The sequence below is a fragment of the Neolamprologus multifasciatus genome, chromosome 14, assembly GCF_963576455.1.
Source record: "Neolamprologus multifasciatus chromosome 14, fNeoMul1.2, whole genome shotgun sequence".
In the NCBI taxonomy this organism is placed as follows: domain Eukaryota; kingdom Metazoa; phylum Chordata; class Actinopteri; order Cichliformes; family Cichlidae; genus Neolamprologus; species Neolamprologus multifasciatus.
In genome coordinates this window covers 16,134,180-16,151,780 of record NC_140452.1, presented here as the reverse complement: position 1 = coordinate 16,151,780, position 17,601 = coordinate 16,134,180, and the positions used below count along the sequence as shown (strand labels likewise).

Below are 17,601 nucleotides of genomic sequence, written 5' to 3'. Positions count from 1 at the left end.
TCATCCGTATATAGCAGAGGTCGTGGTGTCTTACCGGGGTAGAAGTCTTTGGATTTGGACAGTTTGATGGTGGCGCCAGTTTCTTTCTGGAGCTGGACGATGGTCTGACCTCCCTTCCCGATGATTGAACCCGCCGCATAGCTGGGAATCAAAACCTTCAGGAAGTACTCGCCTTCCTCTGCAGCAGGAAACAGGAAACAGGAAAGAAAAGTCAGAGACAGCTACTGCAGCTCATGTTGTTTTAATACAAAGCTGTAAAAGAAGAACATTACAAAAAGCTACAGTATGCATTTAGCCTTTTTAAACCTTTGCCCTCATGCGTGCCTTTTGATTGTATATTTTTCTTGCAAGCCAAATCGTTACTTCAGACATCGTTATGTGCCCAGGATTTCACAATCAGTGCATCACTTGTGTAAACTGTGAAGTGGAAGGAAAGTGTTTGTCAGTAATCACAGTCTGACAGAACAGATGCGAGCTGGTGCCGCATCGCTACGCCAAAGCAGAATTCTTTGTCTTTCATCTTTCCCCCTCAGCTCCTTCTTAAGCGACCATCCAAGGCTCCCAAAGCTGCATAAATCCACCCAATCACATCAAATGATGACTGTTATCCATGACAACTAATTATTTCTATAATCTGATGAGTCCGTGCCAGTGTTATCTCTCGCCATTCTCTGTTTGTCCGATTGCACGAGCCTCTAAACACTCTCCCCAGATTGGTCTGATCTAATTTCAGCGTTGGGCCCGAGGAATCTGGTCCTCGTCACCCTCTTGGCACGAGGAGAGGGGAGAGCTGTGGAGTACGCTGCACGTCGGTTTTGTTATTTAAGCTAAACACATTCAAACGATGGGCAGCCCTGTGGATGCATAGCACCACATGGCTGCCATGACAGTCACACTCATGCGCTGATTAACATGTGCAGATAAGCTCACGTAAACAAACACAAAGCAGGCCAGCGCAGATCCAGATATTATTTATTATTTATAAAATGTTCCCCTGCTTACGCTGAGCTGCACCTGCTTCAAGGGATACAGTGTAAACCGTGGATATGAAAAGAAGATGTCGTCTCTTTCATCTTTATTTTCTTCACTGATTAATCATTCATAAACTGTTAGAGTTCTACACATAGTTATTCCTAGTTTTAATATCTTTGCCTTGGCTCCTCCCCCTGTGTTTTTATATTTGACATGTAATTTATTTAAAAGCATCGGCGTGTTGATCTAACCTTCTGTAAGCCTAATGGTTGCCTCTAACACTTAACATCTGGCTAAACGTGCCAATAATGATAATAAATGTTTGTTTCTTGAGAGGCACTGTTTCCTTTTAACAGATCAAATCTGCAGAGCAACTGAGAAACAGCATCAACTAATAATTTCTGGCTCTTTAATAAATATTTGATAAGCACCATCATTAGTCAAGAGTGCAACTGGATTTTAACGTCTAGGTGAGCATACACGAACACGTTCGGCTCTGTGCAATTTATTGAAAGAAAGCGAGGCACGAAACCAAAATGTTCTTCACCCAAAGCCTTTACAGTGGCGGTCTGTTGTCACAGAAATGTTATATTTGCATGTGAATCGAAAACAACCTCAGCTCCAGGTGTGTTGAATTGACTTAATAAGGTCTGACATTTTCAAGTTAATGTTTTGGGTTTGTGAAAAATCACAAAGTAAAGGAGAAAGGGAATAAAGCAAAAGGTCAAAGCACACCTTAATCGATTTGTGTTCATTCAGAGCAGGGATACGTTCGCTGACACGTTGACCTGAACCTTCAACCTTTTCCATGCAGCCTGCAGCTTCTTTGACAATAACACGAGAGAGAAAAAGCAAGAGCAAGCCATTGCTCCTCTGCGAAACACGCGCCTTTGCTTTTCAGTAGTATCTACATGCTGTAGGTCAACTAAAGACACACATGATTCTTTATTGCTTTGTGTAGAGACATGAGATTTGTGCTAAATAGCAGAAAATATTAGCCCTCAAAAGAATTAAGATCCAGCAAAATTCTTAAATCACAATTTGTCTTTTTAAATAGATTTTTCAACATTTTGGGCAGCAAAAACAGATTTATATATATAAAAAATAATACTGTCATATAAATGATCTTTAATAGCTACTTAATGAAGATACATCATATTAAAGAGCTGCAGATCACAGCATATCCTCATACTTGTTTCCTTATTCTTTCCTGTTAGGACATTAATGTCATTTTTGTACAGTAACACTGAACATGCTTCCAAAAACATATATAAACAAATATAATTAAACGCATCTTTCTGAGTCATGTCGGGGACTTCTCAGAGTCCCACTCCCTCAGAGTGGGACATCAGTTGGCTTAGAGGTTAGGAAACATACCACATGGGTATGAATAGCATCAGCAGGGAGTCCCTGGCTTCTTTCTTAACTGGATACAAACCAAATGTCATTCCCCAGCTTTCCTTTTGGTCTCTCCTTACTATCTGCACTGTGCCTATTTAATAAAAGCTGAATGCAACACAGTTATTCTGTAAAGAGAACCTCTTTGTTCCCTTTGGTTTTGTACATTTTTACACAGTAATGTTTCCTAGTTCTAAAATATAAAAGTGCTCATCTAAACTGTTCAGAGAGTTTTGGAAGCTTTTAGAAAACAAATAAATTTATATTTGCATGTTTGTTATTGGAGTACCATCAATCATCTCAAAGCTCGTCCCAGCTGCCTCCAGTAGGAATAAAAGTATTTTTGGTTTCACGTGACATGTCAAACCAACTCAATAAAACAATGACTCTTAGGAATAACTGTCAGTAATTATAAACTGATTGTATCACCAAAATAAATAAAATTGACGATGATTTAAGCCAAGAGTTCTAGATTTAGGAGCAATACGCTCACCAGATTATATAATCCTATTTTTTCAGTCTTTAATATCGACTTTATGAGACTGCAAATCCATAGCAACTGTTCTATCATCTCTCTCTTTAAATTACCTCATTCAGTGTGTCTGTGCTCCCTCCCTAGCAGCATTCTTCATATTTGGTAATCCAGGACAGATATCCTCCAGAGACAGATTAAAATAGGATTACTGTTAGGGGCGCACTTTCTCACAAGGGCACGGCACCTTGTAACTCCACTTTACTTTGTCTTTCATCCAGGTGAACAAGTGGAGACGCCGAAGTACAAACATGGACATGCATATAAAATATTACAATGCTCTGACTATGAGGCATAAAGATGAGAGCTATCCGGACGGAAGATTTATTCCATGCAGTCACGCTGACTCAAATGAAGTGCCTTTTTATCCTACGTTGGGTGAGTGCTGAGTGTTTGTATATGTGTGCATGAGGGTGGGAATGCATGTCTGTGTCTGTGTGTGCCTGTTTGTCTGTGTCTATATGTCAGGTCGGGTCTTAGACTCCACCTCTCTGGGAACTCCAAGGCCCTCCAAAGTGTGGAGGCCTATCTCCCCTCACCACACTCCCTGCCGGTGACTGATGCCCTCAGGGGTCGGTGCATTGTTGGTTCTTGGTGTCCAGGGCTGGGCGCTCAGGTCATGTGCCAGCTCACTCCCGGTGGCTACTTGGCGGGGCCTGGCGCCTGCTGCTCGGTCAGGCCTCTTCCGGGGCGCGGGGGGCCCTCGGGCCTCCGGCCTCTGTGCCTGCGGCTCGGTTCACTCTGGCACAGCTGGCTGCCGGCGGAGCCGGCGGGCATGCCGGTGCAGCCCCCTCTAGGTTCTGCCCGGTGGCTACTGGGTGACCCCTCGTCTGGGGATCCTCAGCCCTTCCCATGAAGGTGGCACGGATGCCCCTCCGGTGGTCCTCCTTGGGCTCTTGCACTCTGGGGCCTCTGGATGTCTGGGGCCTGGATCTCCTCCATGCCTGCTTCATGCCCTGGGGGACAGGGCTATGGCTCTCTACATCCTCTAGCAGACCATTACATGGGGAAACCATTTGAATACAAGCGCGCCGATCCACACAGGTGTGCACATGGGTGTTCACTATTCGTAGACTTAAATCACACCTTTCTTGGCTGCTACTTCAAAGCACATTGTGCGCTGTCTGTCCTGCGTGCTGCACAACAACATTCAATATTTAGTATTTACTGCTGTTTACACTTAGCTAGATTAATGCGATGGTGTTGTGTATAGTATGTTGCATTGTTTTGTTTTTTTTGCTTGTTTTCTATTCTTTTTCTCTCAACAGGTGATCCCGGAGATATTTTTTCTTCCCCCCTTTCTCACTGTCCCTCTCCCCTTCTGTTTTTCTTTTCCTTCCTCTTTCTTTCTCCCTTTCCTATCCCTCACTCATGTCTGTCCCGTCTGTAACAACTGAAAATAAAATAAATAATAAAAACAAAGGTCGATCAAATGGACCAATACGGCAATGCCATGATGATCCATTTGGCAAAATAAATCCATTGGGTATCCTTGTTGGTCTTCAGACAACAATTCTGACGGCTAAAGAACCAAATGGGACAGGCGGAAAAAAAAAAAAAAAAAAAAAAAAATGAAGTGCCTTTTAATAGTTCTAATTCCTACGAAATCCCTGTAACACAAAACAGCAGTGGAAAGGAGGCGTTTGCGACACCTAACTATAAATAAATGTAATTAGTAAAGTGCCCTGCAGACCCCCACAGGTGTTTGCAGTTTATATGGCTGATCAGGTCCCTGCTCAGTTTGATTAAGTGCAGTCGTTGAGGAGAAACACACGGCAGGTTTGCTGAGGTTTCAAGAGTCTGCACAGCAAAAACATCAAAGAAGTTTCCGTTCTCTAAACAGGTGTAATAAAAATCACATCAAGAAAGCGATAGGAATACTAATCGCACCAGATGGATTCTGGTTTTGACTCAAACTTTCCTTTAAGATTGCAGGTGAGGTTATATAATCTCAAACTAATGATTTTAACACCCATGTTTCATCCACACGTGTTTTCACTTACTTGGACAATTAGATTAGACTTCTCCTCTCAACTGTGCTGGATGCACAAGCTGGACACACTTAGGTCAAACAGCAGAGATGGAAATATTCACAACTCTGAGCAGCTGGGCCCGGCTCAGTGACATTTAAAAAGACGGATAAATTGGTCTAATTATAACAAACGACTGACTTTTTCAGGCACTTTGTGTTAGTAAGTGTCAAGTCAGAAATAATTCAGAAAAGAATTATGATTTATATGTTGGCTTTGGCATAATTGGTAATTACTATAACTCGATGCTACATAAATGTGGAATAAATGCAGCTCTGATCCATTTGCAGACTCTGTAATTTAATTCTTCACTGTAAAGACAGCAAATTTGACTGTGTGTTAACACTGATGTAGTCAAAAAACATACACTGTGAATGAGGTGAAGCTGAGATCAGGTGTGAGAAAATTCCCTGTCAAGTTAATTAATAGAAATGTGCTTAGTCTAACAACGAATAATGGTTTCTTACTATAAGAAAATACAGTAAGGCGCTGTATAGTATACAAGCTGACAGCATACTGTTATTTTAGTGTTTAGTAATCTCTGAGTGATATATTATTCTAGATATAGATATATATATATCTGCATATCGTCTCCATGAACGCAGTTTCTCATTTTTCTTGAGTTGTGATGAAACATCAGCTTTGCTGCCGTCCTCCTTCCACACACATGGTTATGGAAACACAGCAACAACATTTTAACAGCGTTCTGTGTTGTGCTGTATCCACCACAATGTCACAATACTTTAAGATGCTTTCCTGAATTTTTATGTAAATTTGTCACATCATACACTCGTTAATTTTAATTACCAGAAATTTCTAAAAGCCTGATTTACAATTAATCCTTTGCTGTTTTTGTTAAACAGTGAGAAACGATTACTTGACACCCTAAAGTTTTGCAGCTACTATTTTTTCCAGAGTGGGTGTTCTTTCTTTGATACTAAAAATGTTATCTCTTTGTTTGGTTTTGTTTTTTTCAATCATTTGTCCTGTGCTTCAACCCATGTGAGTTTGCAAAATGATTGTAGTGTTACTGGGTGGGCTCTGTTCTCATCTCTGAGTGTTCAGCCAAGTCAAAGCATGAGCACACAGACAGGAAACCTGAAACTCCCCTGCCCTTCCTCAGCTCTGCTGGTGATGAAATACAAACTGCAGGCAGCTCACACATGGATCCAGAGGAGAGCAAAACCAACCTTACCTCAGTTTACCCACTTTTGGGTTTGGTTACTAACAACCAAATAAATAAGATGAATGAGGTTTCACCTCTTCTTTTGAAATCCTGTCCCATCTGAATTCCATGTTGTGCATTAGCAAGGCAACATTTTTGGTGTTTATTAAAGGATCTTCTACTCAGAACCACTGGATACTAAAGTCCAACATGAAGACACCTGCTAGTAATGGTCTACCTATCTCTCACTAATCATCCTCACTTCTATATCAGTCTCTTTAGCTTGTACTGTCCTACTTTACATTTATCTTTATATGATCTGCTTGTACCATCTCTCCTTTATGTTCTTGCATCTCCTAAGCTCTTAAAGTTTTAGAAATATTTATTAGAAGCAGAGCTACCTCACACAAAATTACCCAATCAGTTATAAATCTAAATAGGTCAGGTTTAATACGGCAAACAAACCAAAAAAAGTGGGTCTGGCTATAGTTTAGTACTGTTTGGTTGAAAGGTCAGACCCTAACCAGCTAATGAAACAGTAATAATTAATCTCCGTAACACTAACTTCTTCTGCAACCTCCTGATTTCTGCACATTAACTGAACAGAGTCATACTGTAGTTGTACATTTAAGGAGTTTTAGAAAAACATGCTTGCGGTAATTTGTGTTCAGCATCTTCTGCCAGTGAAAGTGGCTTTATTACTGCAGCATGTGCTGCAGCACTCATTGCACATGTGGAACAGAAGCATTATCGCTGATCAGGCGTTGCTGCAGAGTCAAATGTTGCATTCATGGTGGTGCATGTAGATTATATGTTCATATATCCATAAAAAAATATTTATTTTTTAAATATTAATATATTAAAATAATCTACATATCAGCCCAAATGTTTCCTTTTAAACTTACATTCCCTATTTTTATTCAGACTACGTGCTTCACCACCAGAGTCTTACAACAGAAAGATGTTTCATAACACAAATTTCAAACATGAGCTTGTTGCATAACTTTGTCTCGTCTGTCTTAATATTTTCCTTTTAGTAACAAACGTATCTTGAGAATCTCATGCAAGCTGCGTATCAGTAATTAGCTGCAAATAGCAACAACAATGATGCAACATTTATTCTCGCCATCTTCAGCTCGAGAAAATGTCACATGGTCGTGTCCTAAAACTGTCTCTCGGTTCCTCCTCTTCGCTTTTTTGTTTATCCCTCCTTCCCTCCAGTGATCTTTTCTTTTCCTTCTTTCCCTCATCATTTCCTTCCTCCTGTATCTTCTCAGCTTGCCTCTTTCACAATCCCAGTCCTCCCCTCTCCTCTCCGTGCTGCAGTGACCCACTTTGAGTACGAAGCCTTGAACTGACCTGCTTTAGATAGAGCCTGGCTAATTATAACCAGCTCGTATTAATAAGGCAGGGGAATTGGTAAATACACACACACACACGTGCGCGCGCACACACACAACGCCTTACACACACAAACAACAAAGGATCACAAAGCAGACAGAAGCACACACTCAGAATCACCTCCTCCGCAAACAGATCGTTTCCGACGTCCCATAAACAAGCCTACACACCTTGGCAACGTGACTCATCACGTATAAGAGGACGTAATAAGAGTGACTCACGTTCATCATTTGTATCTGTTGCAGGTAACACTTGTACCTGTTGCCATGGCAAGAGTTAGAAAAAAATTATTTATATATGCATAGAACAAGATCGCCAAAAAAAAATTAAAAATTAGACTGTCATCATCTTTTATCATCACACAGATATGTTTTATATCTACTAAACGGCAGCTTTCCACACTAGCAATCTGTTTTAAAAATATAAACCCAATGCACATGTTTACAAAACCTGCCCACTAAGTTGATGACATATTGTCGAACTCAGCTGCATCATTAAAAGAACTGCAGAGCTGGTGTTGATTGGTAAACAGGGTTATATAACACGGATTGGATCGCACTTCTGGAAAAATCTTTTACCAGGTTTGACAACTGCTGTGACTCAATTTTCAAAAATATGAACTTCTAGATATGAAAAAAGAAGCTTGAAATCTGTGCAGAGCTACCTGCCTCCTCCTCCCACGCTGTACCACAGTTTACAGGAAAAGTTTTAGGAACATTCCTCAAGTTTTAACTGCTTTTTTAAAGCACATAAACATCGACAAAAACTTGAGAAGCTGTGCATCTTTCGCTGTCTTTCTTTCAGCCTTTCAAAGCCGTAGCTCTTAATGCACGGCATAAAGAGATCCTTCCACATCCGAGACACATTAGTCTCTAAACTCTGCTCTGTACTTAAGGATGTGGTGTTTTGACTCAGTACGCACTTAGGAAGCTCTTTCATACGAGACTTCACAAAATCGTTTTGACAGTTTAAATGTAATTCCCTGGTAAAAACTAAAAGCAAACCACAAATGTTCAAAACAAATCACACTATTTATTTAGTTATCTCATGGTACTGGTGTTTTCCCACCATTGCGTGACCCTGCCCACTGAGATCAGTATAGTCTTAGTACAGTACAACAGTACAACACTGGCTTCAGTGTCACTCTGCATCCCAAAGATACAGGTGAAAATCCCGTGTACTCATCTACTCAACCATAACAAGCAGCTGGAGGCTCTCCTGGCCATATCTGACCTACCGGTGTCGACCTCAAACTCCAGCAGAGGTCACGCAGTGCTCACCCACGCGTTACAGCCTCTCAAAGCTCAGCGAATTAAAAAGCGGTGGTAAAACACTACTAGTGGGTGTTTTGTTTATTCGCTGGAAAAAAAGGTAACAGAAACACTAAAAGAAAAATGTTTGGTTTTCTAGAAATCACTAAAAGCTCACTGGGTTTGCTGATGATGCTAAAGGAGCGTTACGTGGCAGAGTCAGGCCAAAAAACACGCCAATCAAACCAGAGTCACCTGCTGAGGTTAATGGCGACTCGCGGCAGCGTCAGGATGCTTTAAAAACCTGATGTCTCGGCATGATGTCAGACTCATTGTTCTCTGCTACTATTTTGTGCAATTTTTGAAATAAAGAATCATCAGAGATACAGAGTCCCGGCCTCCTTCATGCGCAGCGCCTCTTTCATGCTGACAACATAATGAACATGTAAACTTTCAGTCCAAATAAGAACAAGATAAACACCGTAATTACAGCAGTGGTGATTGTTACTGATTAGTTCTTACTGTTTTATCTATCAGAAAGTACGGAGGGGGGTGTTCTGTGGCGTTCCTAAAAGGCTACACTTCAGGATACCATAACGACCTTAATGTCATCGAGCTGCAAGCGATTAAACACGACATTTATAAGTTTAAACTTTATTTGAACACAGCTTGAGTTTGGCAGTCAAACAGCAGTGTTATGCAGCAGCTGCCCAGGTGTGCAGAGGTCTGAATTTGGGGAAGGTGAACATTTCACTCAGTGCTCCTGTTTCTCATTTGTCAACAACAATCATGAGCAAGACAGTGAATAGGAGCGCGAGTCAAGAACTTGTTCTGGTTGAGAATCAGCTCCAGGTTGCAAAACTCCATCAAAACCGTATGTCTCAGTTCAATTCATCAACTTACTCTGTTACACATTGGGCAACAATGACCTCAAAGTCGTGGCAGTGACGCTTTGGCACCAGAACCACATGCAAGTATTTTTATTACACGTTTTCTTTACCTGCAGTTCAGTTAATAATACAGCTTTAAATCTGAAAATAAATTCTATCAATCTTTTTTTTTTTCATAACAAAAATGTTCAGTGGTCACAAAGGGAATTAATAACAAATTGGGACTTTGAGCAGAATCCTTTTCGGTATAGGTATCAATAAAATCCCTCGTAATGTATGCCTTAATTTCCATTTCTACAATTTAGTGAGTCATTATTTAATGCTTAGTCTTACAGGATATCTTGTATGCTTTTCTTATGATAAAAGTATGTTGGTGGTTCACATAAAACATGACCAAATGCTCAGTTTCACACAGTTCATTTCACTCTTGGATTTGCATGACGTAAATAAGACACAATTCCTGATATTTCAATTGAATTTAATTCAAATTTATTTATATAGCACCAAATCACAACATCAGTCACCTCAAGGAGCTTCATAGTGTAACATTAGACGCCGCTCTGTGAGCAAGCACTTGGCGACAGTGGGAAGGAAAAACTTCCTTTTGACAAGAAGAAATCTCCAGGAGAACTAGGGAGGGGCAATAATCTGCCATGATGGGGGGTTGTGGGTGCGAAATAGTCATCTCAGGCTACGTCTACACTAATCCAGATAAATTTGAAAACAGCATTTTCATCTAAAAACGCTCCGTGTCCACACTATCGTTTTCAAACATTTTCATCCCCACTGAAAACGCTACGTTCCTGTGCTGCGCATGCATGAAACGTAAGATGATTTGACTTGCATCATTTCCGTCTGCCATTTATTTACTTTCCGGCTCCTGTCGCGCCGGAAAGTAGTCGCGGCAAAATGTCGAGTTTTATCTGGAGCATTTACAAACTATTATTAATCTTTAATAGGTCTGTCAAAATTGAGAGCAAAGAAAACAACTGCTGTACAATGCCGTCGGCCATCTTAGTTGAACTGGTCACATGACTGCATCATATGACTAAAATGCGTCATCGTTTTTGCATTCCACACTGCGACACTAAAAGATCCATCTTCCTTGACCAAAAACTAGCGACACAGCTATGTTAGCATAACTTTAGCACAGTGAAGTTGGAGGATGAACACCAACTTTTCTTCCACTCGATAAAAGTTAACGTGACGGATTCTGGTGGTCAGGGACAAATGCAATCGCATAGCAGGATGCTATACATGGGGCAAACTTCAGTCAGGAGAACAACTGAGATTATTCATCCACAATACGAGGTTAGTTATTAATATACTGCAACAACATGGGGATAGAACAGCTGCGAGAGAATTCAACATTAATGAATCAATGTTACGCAGTTTTTGGCTTTCCCCATATTTCAAAAGTGCTTCATCTCTTTGCTATGACTGTCCGCATAATTTGTAGATGATGATCGGTTGTAGCCGCTGCGATCCTGTCGACCAAAACAGGCGCAGCTTGATGACATCATCAACATGCGCTATCGCGGTAGAGCGGTCAAAATCTATCGTTGGCCAAATTTATATCGTTTATATCATATATCGTTTATATCGCCCACCCCTAGTCTCCACCATTTTTATGGTGTTCTAAGTGGACTGTCATTAAGTCACATGACATTTTAGTTAGAGTTGACTTATTAACTGATACAAGTAGCCACAGTTTGACTGAACAGAGCAGTTTGTATACATGAGCACATGCTCAGTTGGTGCTCAGTTGCACTCAGTTTGCTTATTTACAATCCAGCATTTCTATAATGGGCTGATATGGCTCATACTGGCCGCGGACGGTTAAATATCTACCAGTCATGCTTCCTTTACAGAGATATACAATCAAAACAGGAGAGCGTCATTTCAGCTTTAGACAGAGTAAGCCATTTAAAACAATTTCTTTTTCCCCCACAGATACCTCTAACCCCACAGCTGCAGAGATCCACTTAGTCTATGTTAGGCTATGAAGACCTTACAGTTATTTTTACAAAAGTGTAAACTTGCATGTGCGTATTTTTCCTCCGATGCCCTGATTCACACTGATAACTCATTCCCGTTCAGCTGTTGTGTTATGCAAACTGTACATAACACAACAGCTGAATAGGAAGGAGTTAAAAACACGCCTTAAAATGGCAGCTAATGTTTTGCATTATTAGTTTAGTATTTCTGCTTTACTGTGTACTTAGTTTTTTTTTGCCCAGATGATGCAAACTTGCAAGCTTCCAGTGCTCATGAACCCACAGGATTCCCTCAACACAAACCACAAACACACAGTTTTAAAAAGTACATTAAATCATTTGGGCTAGAAAATGGAGGGATTAAAACTTTAAACCACTGGCTACTAAAGAACAAAGTAGGTAATGGTGAGTGTGTGTCTGTCTGTGTGTGTGTATTTGTGTAGATGTGCAGCTGAGTAACTACAGGGTTCCCTACTGGTTGCTGTGATGAGGGTCTTTGTTTTCACTCTGCAGTTTAGTTGCAACACACACAGGAAGTACACACGCTTTCTTTTACGAGCCAAAAGGATTTTTTGATGAAAGACTTGTATCTTTTTTCTGTGTGACTGTGTGATATAATAAAAATGTGGATAACCCACGACACCCCTAAAGTTTGTCATCATTAAAGGAACCAGCAGGCCTGACACTAAGGTTACATGTGGCCGAACTACACGGCTGTACTCCAGTGTCCATTTCGATAATAGTGACATGTTTTTTGTTTTTTAAAAAGATATGTTTAGGCACGAGCGCCAAAAAAAAATAGGGCTGATTAAATTGTGCAAAATCTCTGCATATGCTCTGCAGGTCAAGAAAGGCCAATCTCAACATGTATAAATAATAAATCCTTCATCACCATGGCATATCTGGATGAGTAAACAGTCCAATCTGTTGCTAAGGCCCCTGCAGACCCGCCAGGCCCAGAATAGGCTCTCCATGCTGGGGGATTGGGGGCTCAAATCCCAGGATCTGGTGTCCACAGGCCTGCACAGGCAGGGTAGGAAGGTTGAAGATCACAAAGCCTTTCTCGTATTCTGTTACTTTTCCTCAAACGCTTCACTCAAACAAGCACACTTAAAGTCACCACTTAACTGAAGTTTTAGTTTGTAAATTACATGTCCAGTCGTTTCATTATTTTGTAAGTGTTTGGTAGCTCTTTTCTTCTAGCACTTGTGCTCTACTCCCCTGATACTTGGTCATATTCTGCTATGAATATTATGCAAAAACCTGACTTTTGGAAGTATGTAGAGGCTTTGGAAATTCAGAAAATGCACACTAGTGCCTGTTATGATTCAGAATTAAGAGGTTTGTTGTTACAGAAATGACATGATTGGAGTATACTCTATCTGAAGAATCACAGTTATGAATGTTACACTGCTGAATGACATTTGTCAGTAAATCCCTCAAACAAAATGTCTCTTAAGCGAGGTTTTCTGATATAACCAACACGAAAACAATAGAAAGATTTCAAGTATATAGATATATCTGTTATAGTCTTCAATTGTAGGATCAATGTTCATTTATTTAAAAGAAAAGTATTTTCTCTCCATCTTTTTCAACACGTTTTGATGTTTTTGCTTTGCTGTAATTCAGTTTCAGAAACCTGAATCTCTATTTAACAGCATTATTAGATTTTAAAAAGTAAATTGAAAATGTTAATTCCTTAACCAATTCTTGGATTTAAACATTAAAAAGATCAAATGTAAATTAGATTATGTAAGTGTGTCATATTTTATACATTAGTTTTTGTGAGTTTTTGACATTTCTACGTCATCAGTTTGATTTCTCCTCCCTAAAAAAAAGAAAATAAATCACACAACATTTGTAATGGAATAAACTGAATGTTGCAAATTTGATACAAATTAAAAGTCAAATTTATTTTGTTTTTAATTTCATCTGGAGATTCACTAAACACTCACTTTAAAAAAATGCATTTTTTCTTATTTCAATGGTTAAAATGTGTCTATAATTTAGGAGCCACAACCTTTTGATTTACCTTTATGTGAAGGGTTTAATCAGAATTAAGTCAAGCATAAAAATAGGGGTTAATCTGGATGCCAGCAACTAATTTTCCAGTACAACAATGGCCTCAATCCCCCTTTAGATATTTTTTCCACTCTGACGAGATTAAATATCTAGGGGAACTTCTGAAAATCCAACGATAATGACAGATATCAGTACCAAATACCCCAATCTGTCTTTAGAAAATGATATGGGTCAAATGTAAATATGAAACCCACATGAGGGGGAAACATCTTAAGTGTAGCAGTGTGAACACAGCCTTGGATGAGGGAAAGGGGGGCTCTGGTATGGAGGTTCACAGCTCTGGGGACTTGGAAAATATTCATCTCCTCTAAGCAGGGACAGTTAAGGGGGGCAGGCTTTGTCTAACACAACCCCTCCAGTCCTCTTCTCTTTTGTTGGAAAGACGCATTCACACACACACACACAGACACACACACACAGACGTAAAGCACTCCAGCAGTGAGGCTCTGACCAGCTGTCTTCATTCTGAGAGATAGCCATCGTCGCTCATAAACACAGAGAACTCACAGAGGATGGCGAGCAGGAGGAAATGTCTCTGTTTCACCTTTTCTTTAATTTCACTCCAGCATCTGCGTCCTTCATTTTAGCTGACACCTCCGCAGCACAGAAGGAGCGTTCATTTTTTTAATTGCTCGTTTTAGAACATATCAATGTCTCATAAAGTTTTAACATCTAAAGTTTGAAGTCAATATCCAAAAAAATCGCACACGAACATCCCTAAAGGCATCGAGACGATTCAAACGCCAGCAGCATGCAGATACTCTCATTTGTTTTTGTGCCAGCAACCGCGTAGAAGTTTGCAGAGAAGCAACATCTCAATTTAAAAATGATGCCGGAGGGGCTCGGGTTACATGCAAACAATTTCGCAACAAAAATGAGAATAAATTACAAAATTATAAAACTTAAAAGACGCCTGACTTAGAGCAACACCTGCAGGAGGCAAATAATTATAGAAAGAGAATGGGTTCCTCCACCGATTTATCACGTGCCTGAAAGAGCTTATCTGAGACAAGACAAACATCGTGCGGCAGAATTTCAGTTTGAATAGCGATTTGGGGAGAACCAATCAAATGCCTGCATACTGCCTCCATATAAGCTGTGATCAGGGCGTCTGCGTAGAAATCGAAGCAGACACGGCGGCGACGCTAACAAAGATAGCCGAAGCCGCCTGCTTTCTCTCTCTTCAGAGTGTGTGTGAAAAGTGGTGTGTATTGTTCATAGACCGAGGCTATTTCAGAGCAGGGGGGCCCTTCCAGTTGTCCTCCCTACATCGACCCTTTCATCGCTCCCTCATCCATATTTATCGCCGCTCAGCTCTCCTCACCTATCAGCGACCAGCTAGCTGTGACCGATGTCTCGCTAAACCAATCACATGCTTCCCTTTGTGGGAACATTAGCACCTCTCAGTGCCTTCACCCCACCCTGTACAATGGCTTCTTTGCTTTTTTTGCTTTTTTTGACGCAGTGGCTTAAAAAAAAGAAGAAGAAGAAGAAGAAGAGGAGGAGAGAATAGAGGAGAAGGAGAACTGCAGCTACCGGTGGCAGATTCAAGTCGATGGCGGCTCCAAATCGATTGACAGCTTCGGAAACAGTTGCCGAGTGAGCGTCGTCAATAGCAGCCAGCAATTGATGATGGGGGAGTGGGTGGGGGATGAAATGATGGGAGGATGAGGGTGAAGGAGGACAGGAGGAGGAGAGTGGAGTCATGATGGTCTGAATAGAGCATGATTAGTATGGATGAAGAGGAGAGGAAGATGGAAAGAATGAACCCAGGAGAGAGGAGAGGGAGCGGGCGAGGAACGCTTACGAGTGAACAAAACAGGCGTGTCGCAGAGGAGAACGCTGTGTTCTGATTCTCGCGCTAAAGGACGAGCGGGAGCGCTATCAGTCGTTATATTTACCAAAAATATCAGCTTGAGTTTAACGGCAGGAAAAAATACAACTGTGCATATTTCTGTAAGATAGCATCAACAGTTGTAACGTGTTGATATTTAATTTAAAACATGAGCTTATTTTCTTCAATCTGGCTCAGAGTGAAGCAGTTTTAGCTGCATTTAAGAGTGAAACTCGGTCCGGGTGGTGTCGGGGTTTCTTCCTCCTCGACCAGACGGACGATCAATGTGAGGAAGACTGTCCTCCTTTGTATGGATGGCCCAAAAAAGGATGCACAGCTCAGTTCCAGGAGCAACAGAAAACACTCAGATCAATACCATCAAAGGCCTTGTCTCACATAGTCAAGGCTCGAGTCACAGTCTGACTCTGGGTCTGCTACTGTAAGTGTGCGCATGCAGCGCAACATATCATTTACACAACACCTCATCTTTTACGTTAAACTTCATCTTTGCTTTTTGTACTTGAAGTCGAACATATAACACACACACACACACGGAAAGCTTTGAGTGTACTGCTAGTCTAGTCCCCTAATGTCACTTGGCAAGGGCATTTTAAGCCCCTCCTTCTTCTTCCCAGCACTTGCTTGCCAGTCCATCCATTTACTAAATGAATGTATTATATCTTAAAGGCAGCAGAGAAGACAAGGAAGGAAAAAAGAGGGGAAAGAAGAAAGACATTAAAGGCTTATAATTAAAGGCCTGAGAATCTCTGCACACCAAGGTCAGCAAACTTATCCAAGCTGATAAACCTGCACACCTCCCACACAGTCACATGTTGGTTTCCTGATCACCTACATGAAAATGAAAAAAACAAAACAAAAAAACCCACTCCAGTTTATTTGGTTTGTGCTTACGTAAGGCTTCTTAATGGCTTATACAAGCAGGTTTTTTCCCCTGAAAGCTGCATTTGTTTTCAGTGGACTGAATCACAGTCATTTCTTTTAGACTGAAAGGCTGTTTCTGGGTATTTGTATGTACTGGTTCTTTGCATTAGCCCAAACAAATCAATCTGGTGCTTTAACCTATGGTGCTGGACGCTACATCTTACTTGGATTAAAATGAATGAAAAACATGGAACTTCCAGGACGCTTTGATAAAATATTATGATGCAAAGAACATTCTCTACATGAAGCACCGGAAAATATTTCATGTTCTAAAAAGCTTTTTAGTGAGTTATGGCTCTATTTTCAAGTGGCTACAAATAGTTCAAATTAATAACAGTATAGTTCTTTTAAAGCTAAGCTGAAAAAAATTAAATGTAAAGATGTACATCACACATAGCTACGTAAACAATATTAGTGAATAACAATTGCTGACAATTACAATGATTTAGTAAGATGTTTAACATGATTTAATAATTCTGTCTGCTTTATAGGCGTTTGACTCCAAACCTATTTTGTTGGTTTTAGGATTTTTCATTCAAATTATATATATATATACAATTAAATGATAGGACCAAAACACATTGACACATTAAAATATTGAACCTTGAGTGGCACCAAATGTATAAATCATGAAACTACTGGAAGATAATTATCCTTTGAATTCATCATGATCAAGCCCGTCTTTGTAAATAATCTATTTAAACATAGGAAACCGGATTAAGCATGAATGAGCTCATTAAACGTCTCTGATCATATATGTACATGATAAAAGGGAACTCTGAGTTTCTTTAATATCCAGAAGAACCCTGCTGGACGCGGTGAGGGGAGGCGCAGAGATAAGAATGGGCTCGGGCTGGTGGATTAAAGCCGTGGTGGGGGTGGGAGCTTGTGAACAGCAGCGACTGCAGCTCCTCATTGATCTTTCCGTCTTTAAGACCTTCAGCTTTTTTTATAAGGCGTAGCTGTGATTTATGACCTGCAGGGCTATAGCTGTCCCGTGTTGTCCTATCTACAGTCTGACAGCAGACCAGCTCCTTCTTCCTGTCGTTTGCCTTTTTCTTCACTCCCTCTCACACACAAACACGCACACACAGATATGTGGATAAAC

General features: G+C 40.6%; 2 protein-coding genes across 3 annotated transcripts in view; one reads left to right on the top strand and one right to left on the bottom strand.

The window, feature by feature from the left end:
* The window catches only part of polr1g (RNA polymerase I subunit G), a 224,515-nt gene that overhangs the window by 106,671 nt on the left and 100,243 nt on the right, over positions 1–17,601 (top strand). The gene's annotated exons all lie outside the window — the stretch shown is intronic.
* nova2 (NOVA alternative splicing regulator 2) overlaps positions 1–17,601 on the bottom strand; it is a 92,424-nt gene that overhangs the window by 70,442 nt on the left and 4,381 nt on the right. For both annotated transcript variants that reach the window (XM_085130944.1, XM_085130945.1), the window contains one exon: positions 35–178. In XM_085130944.1, the coding sequence (XP_084987070.1) occupies positions 35–178 (144 nt within the window). The remainder of the gene's footprint in view (positions 1–34; positions 179–17,601) is intronic.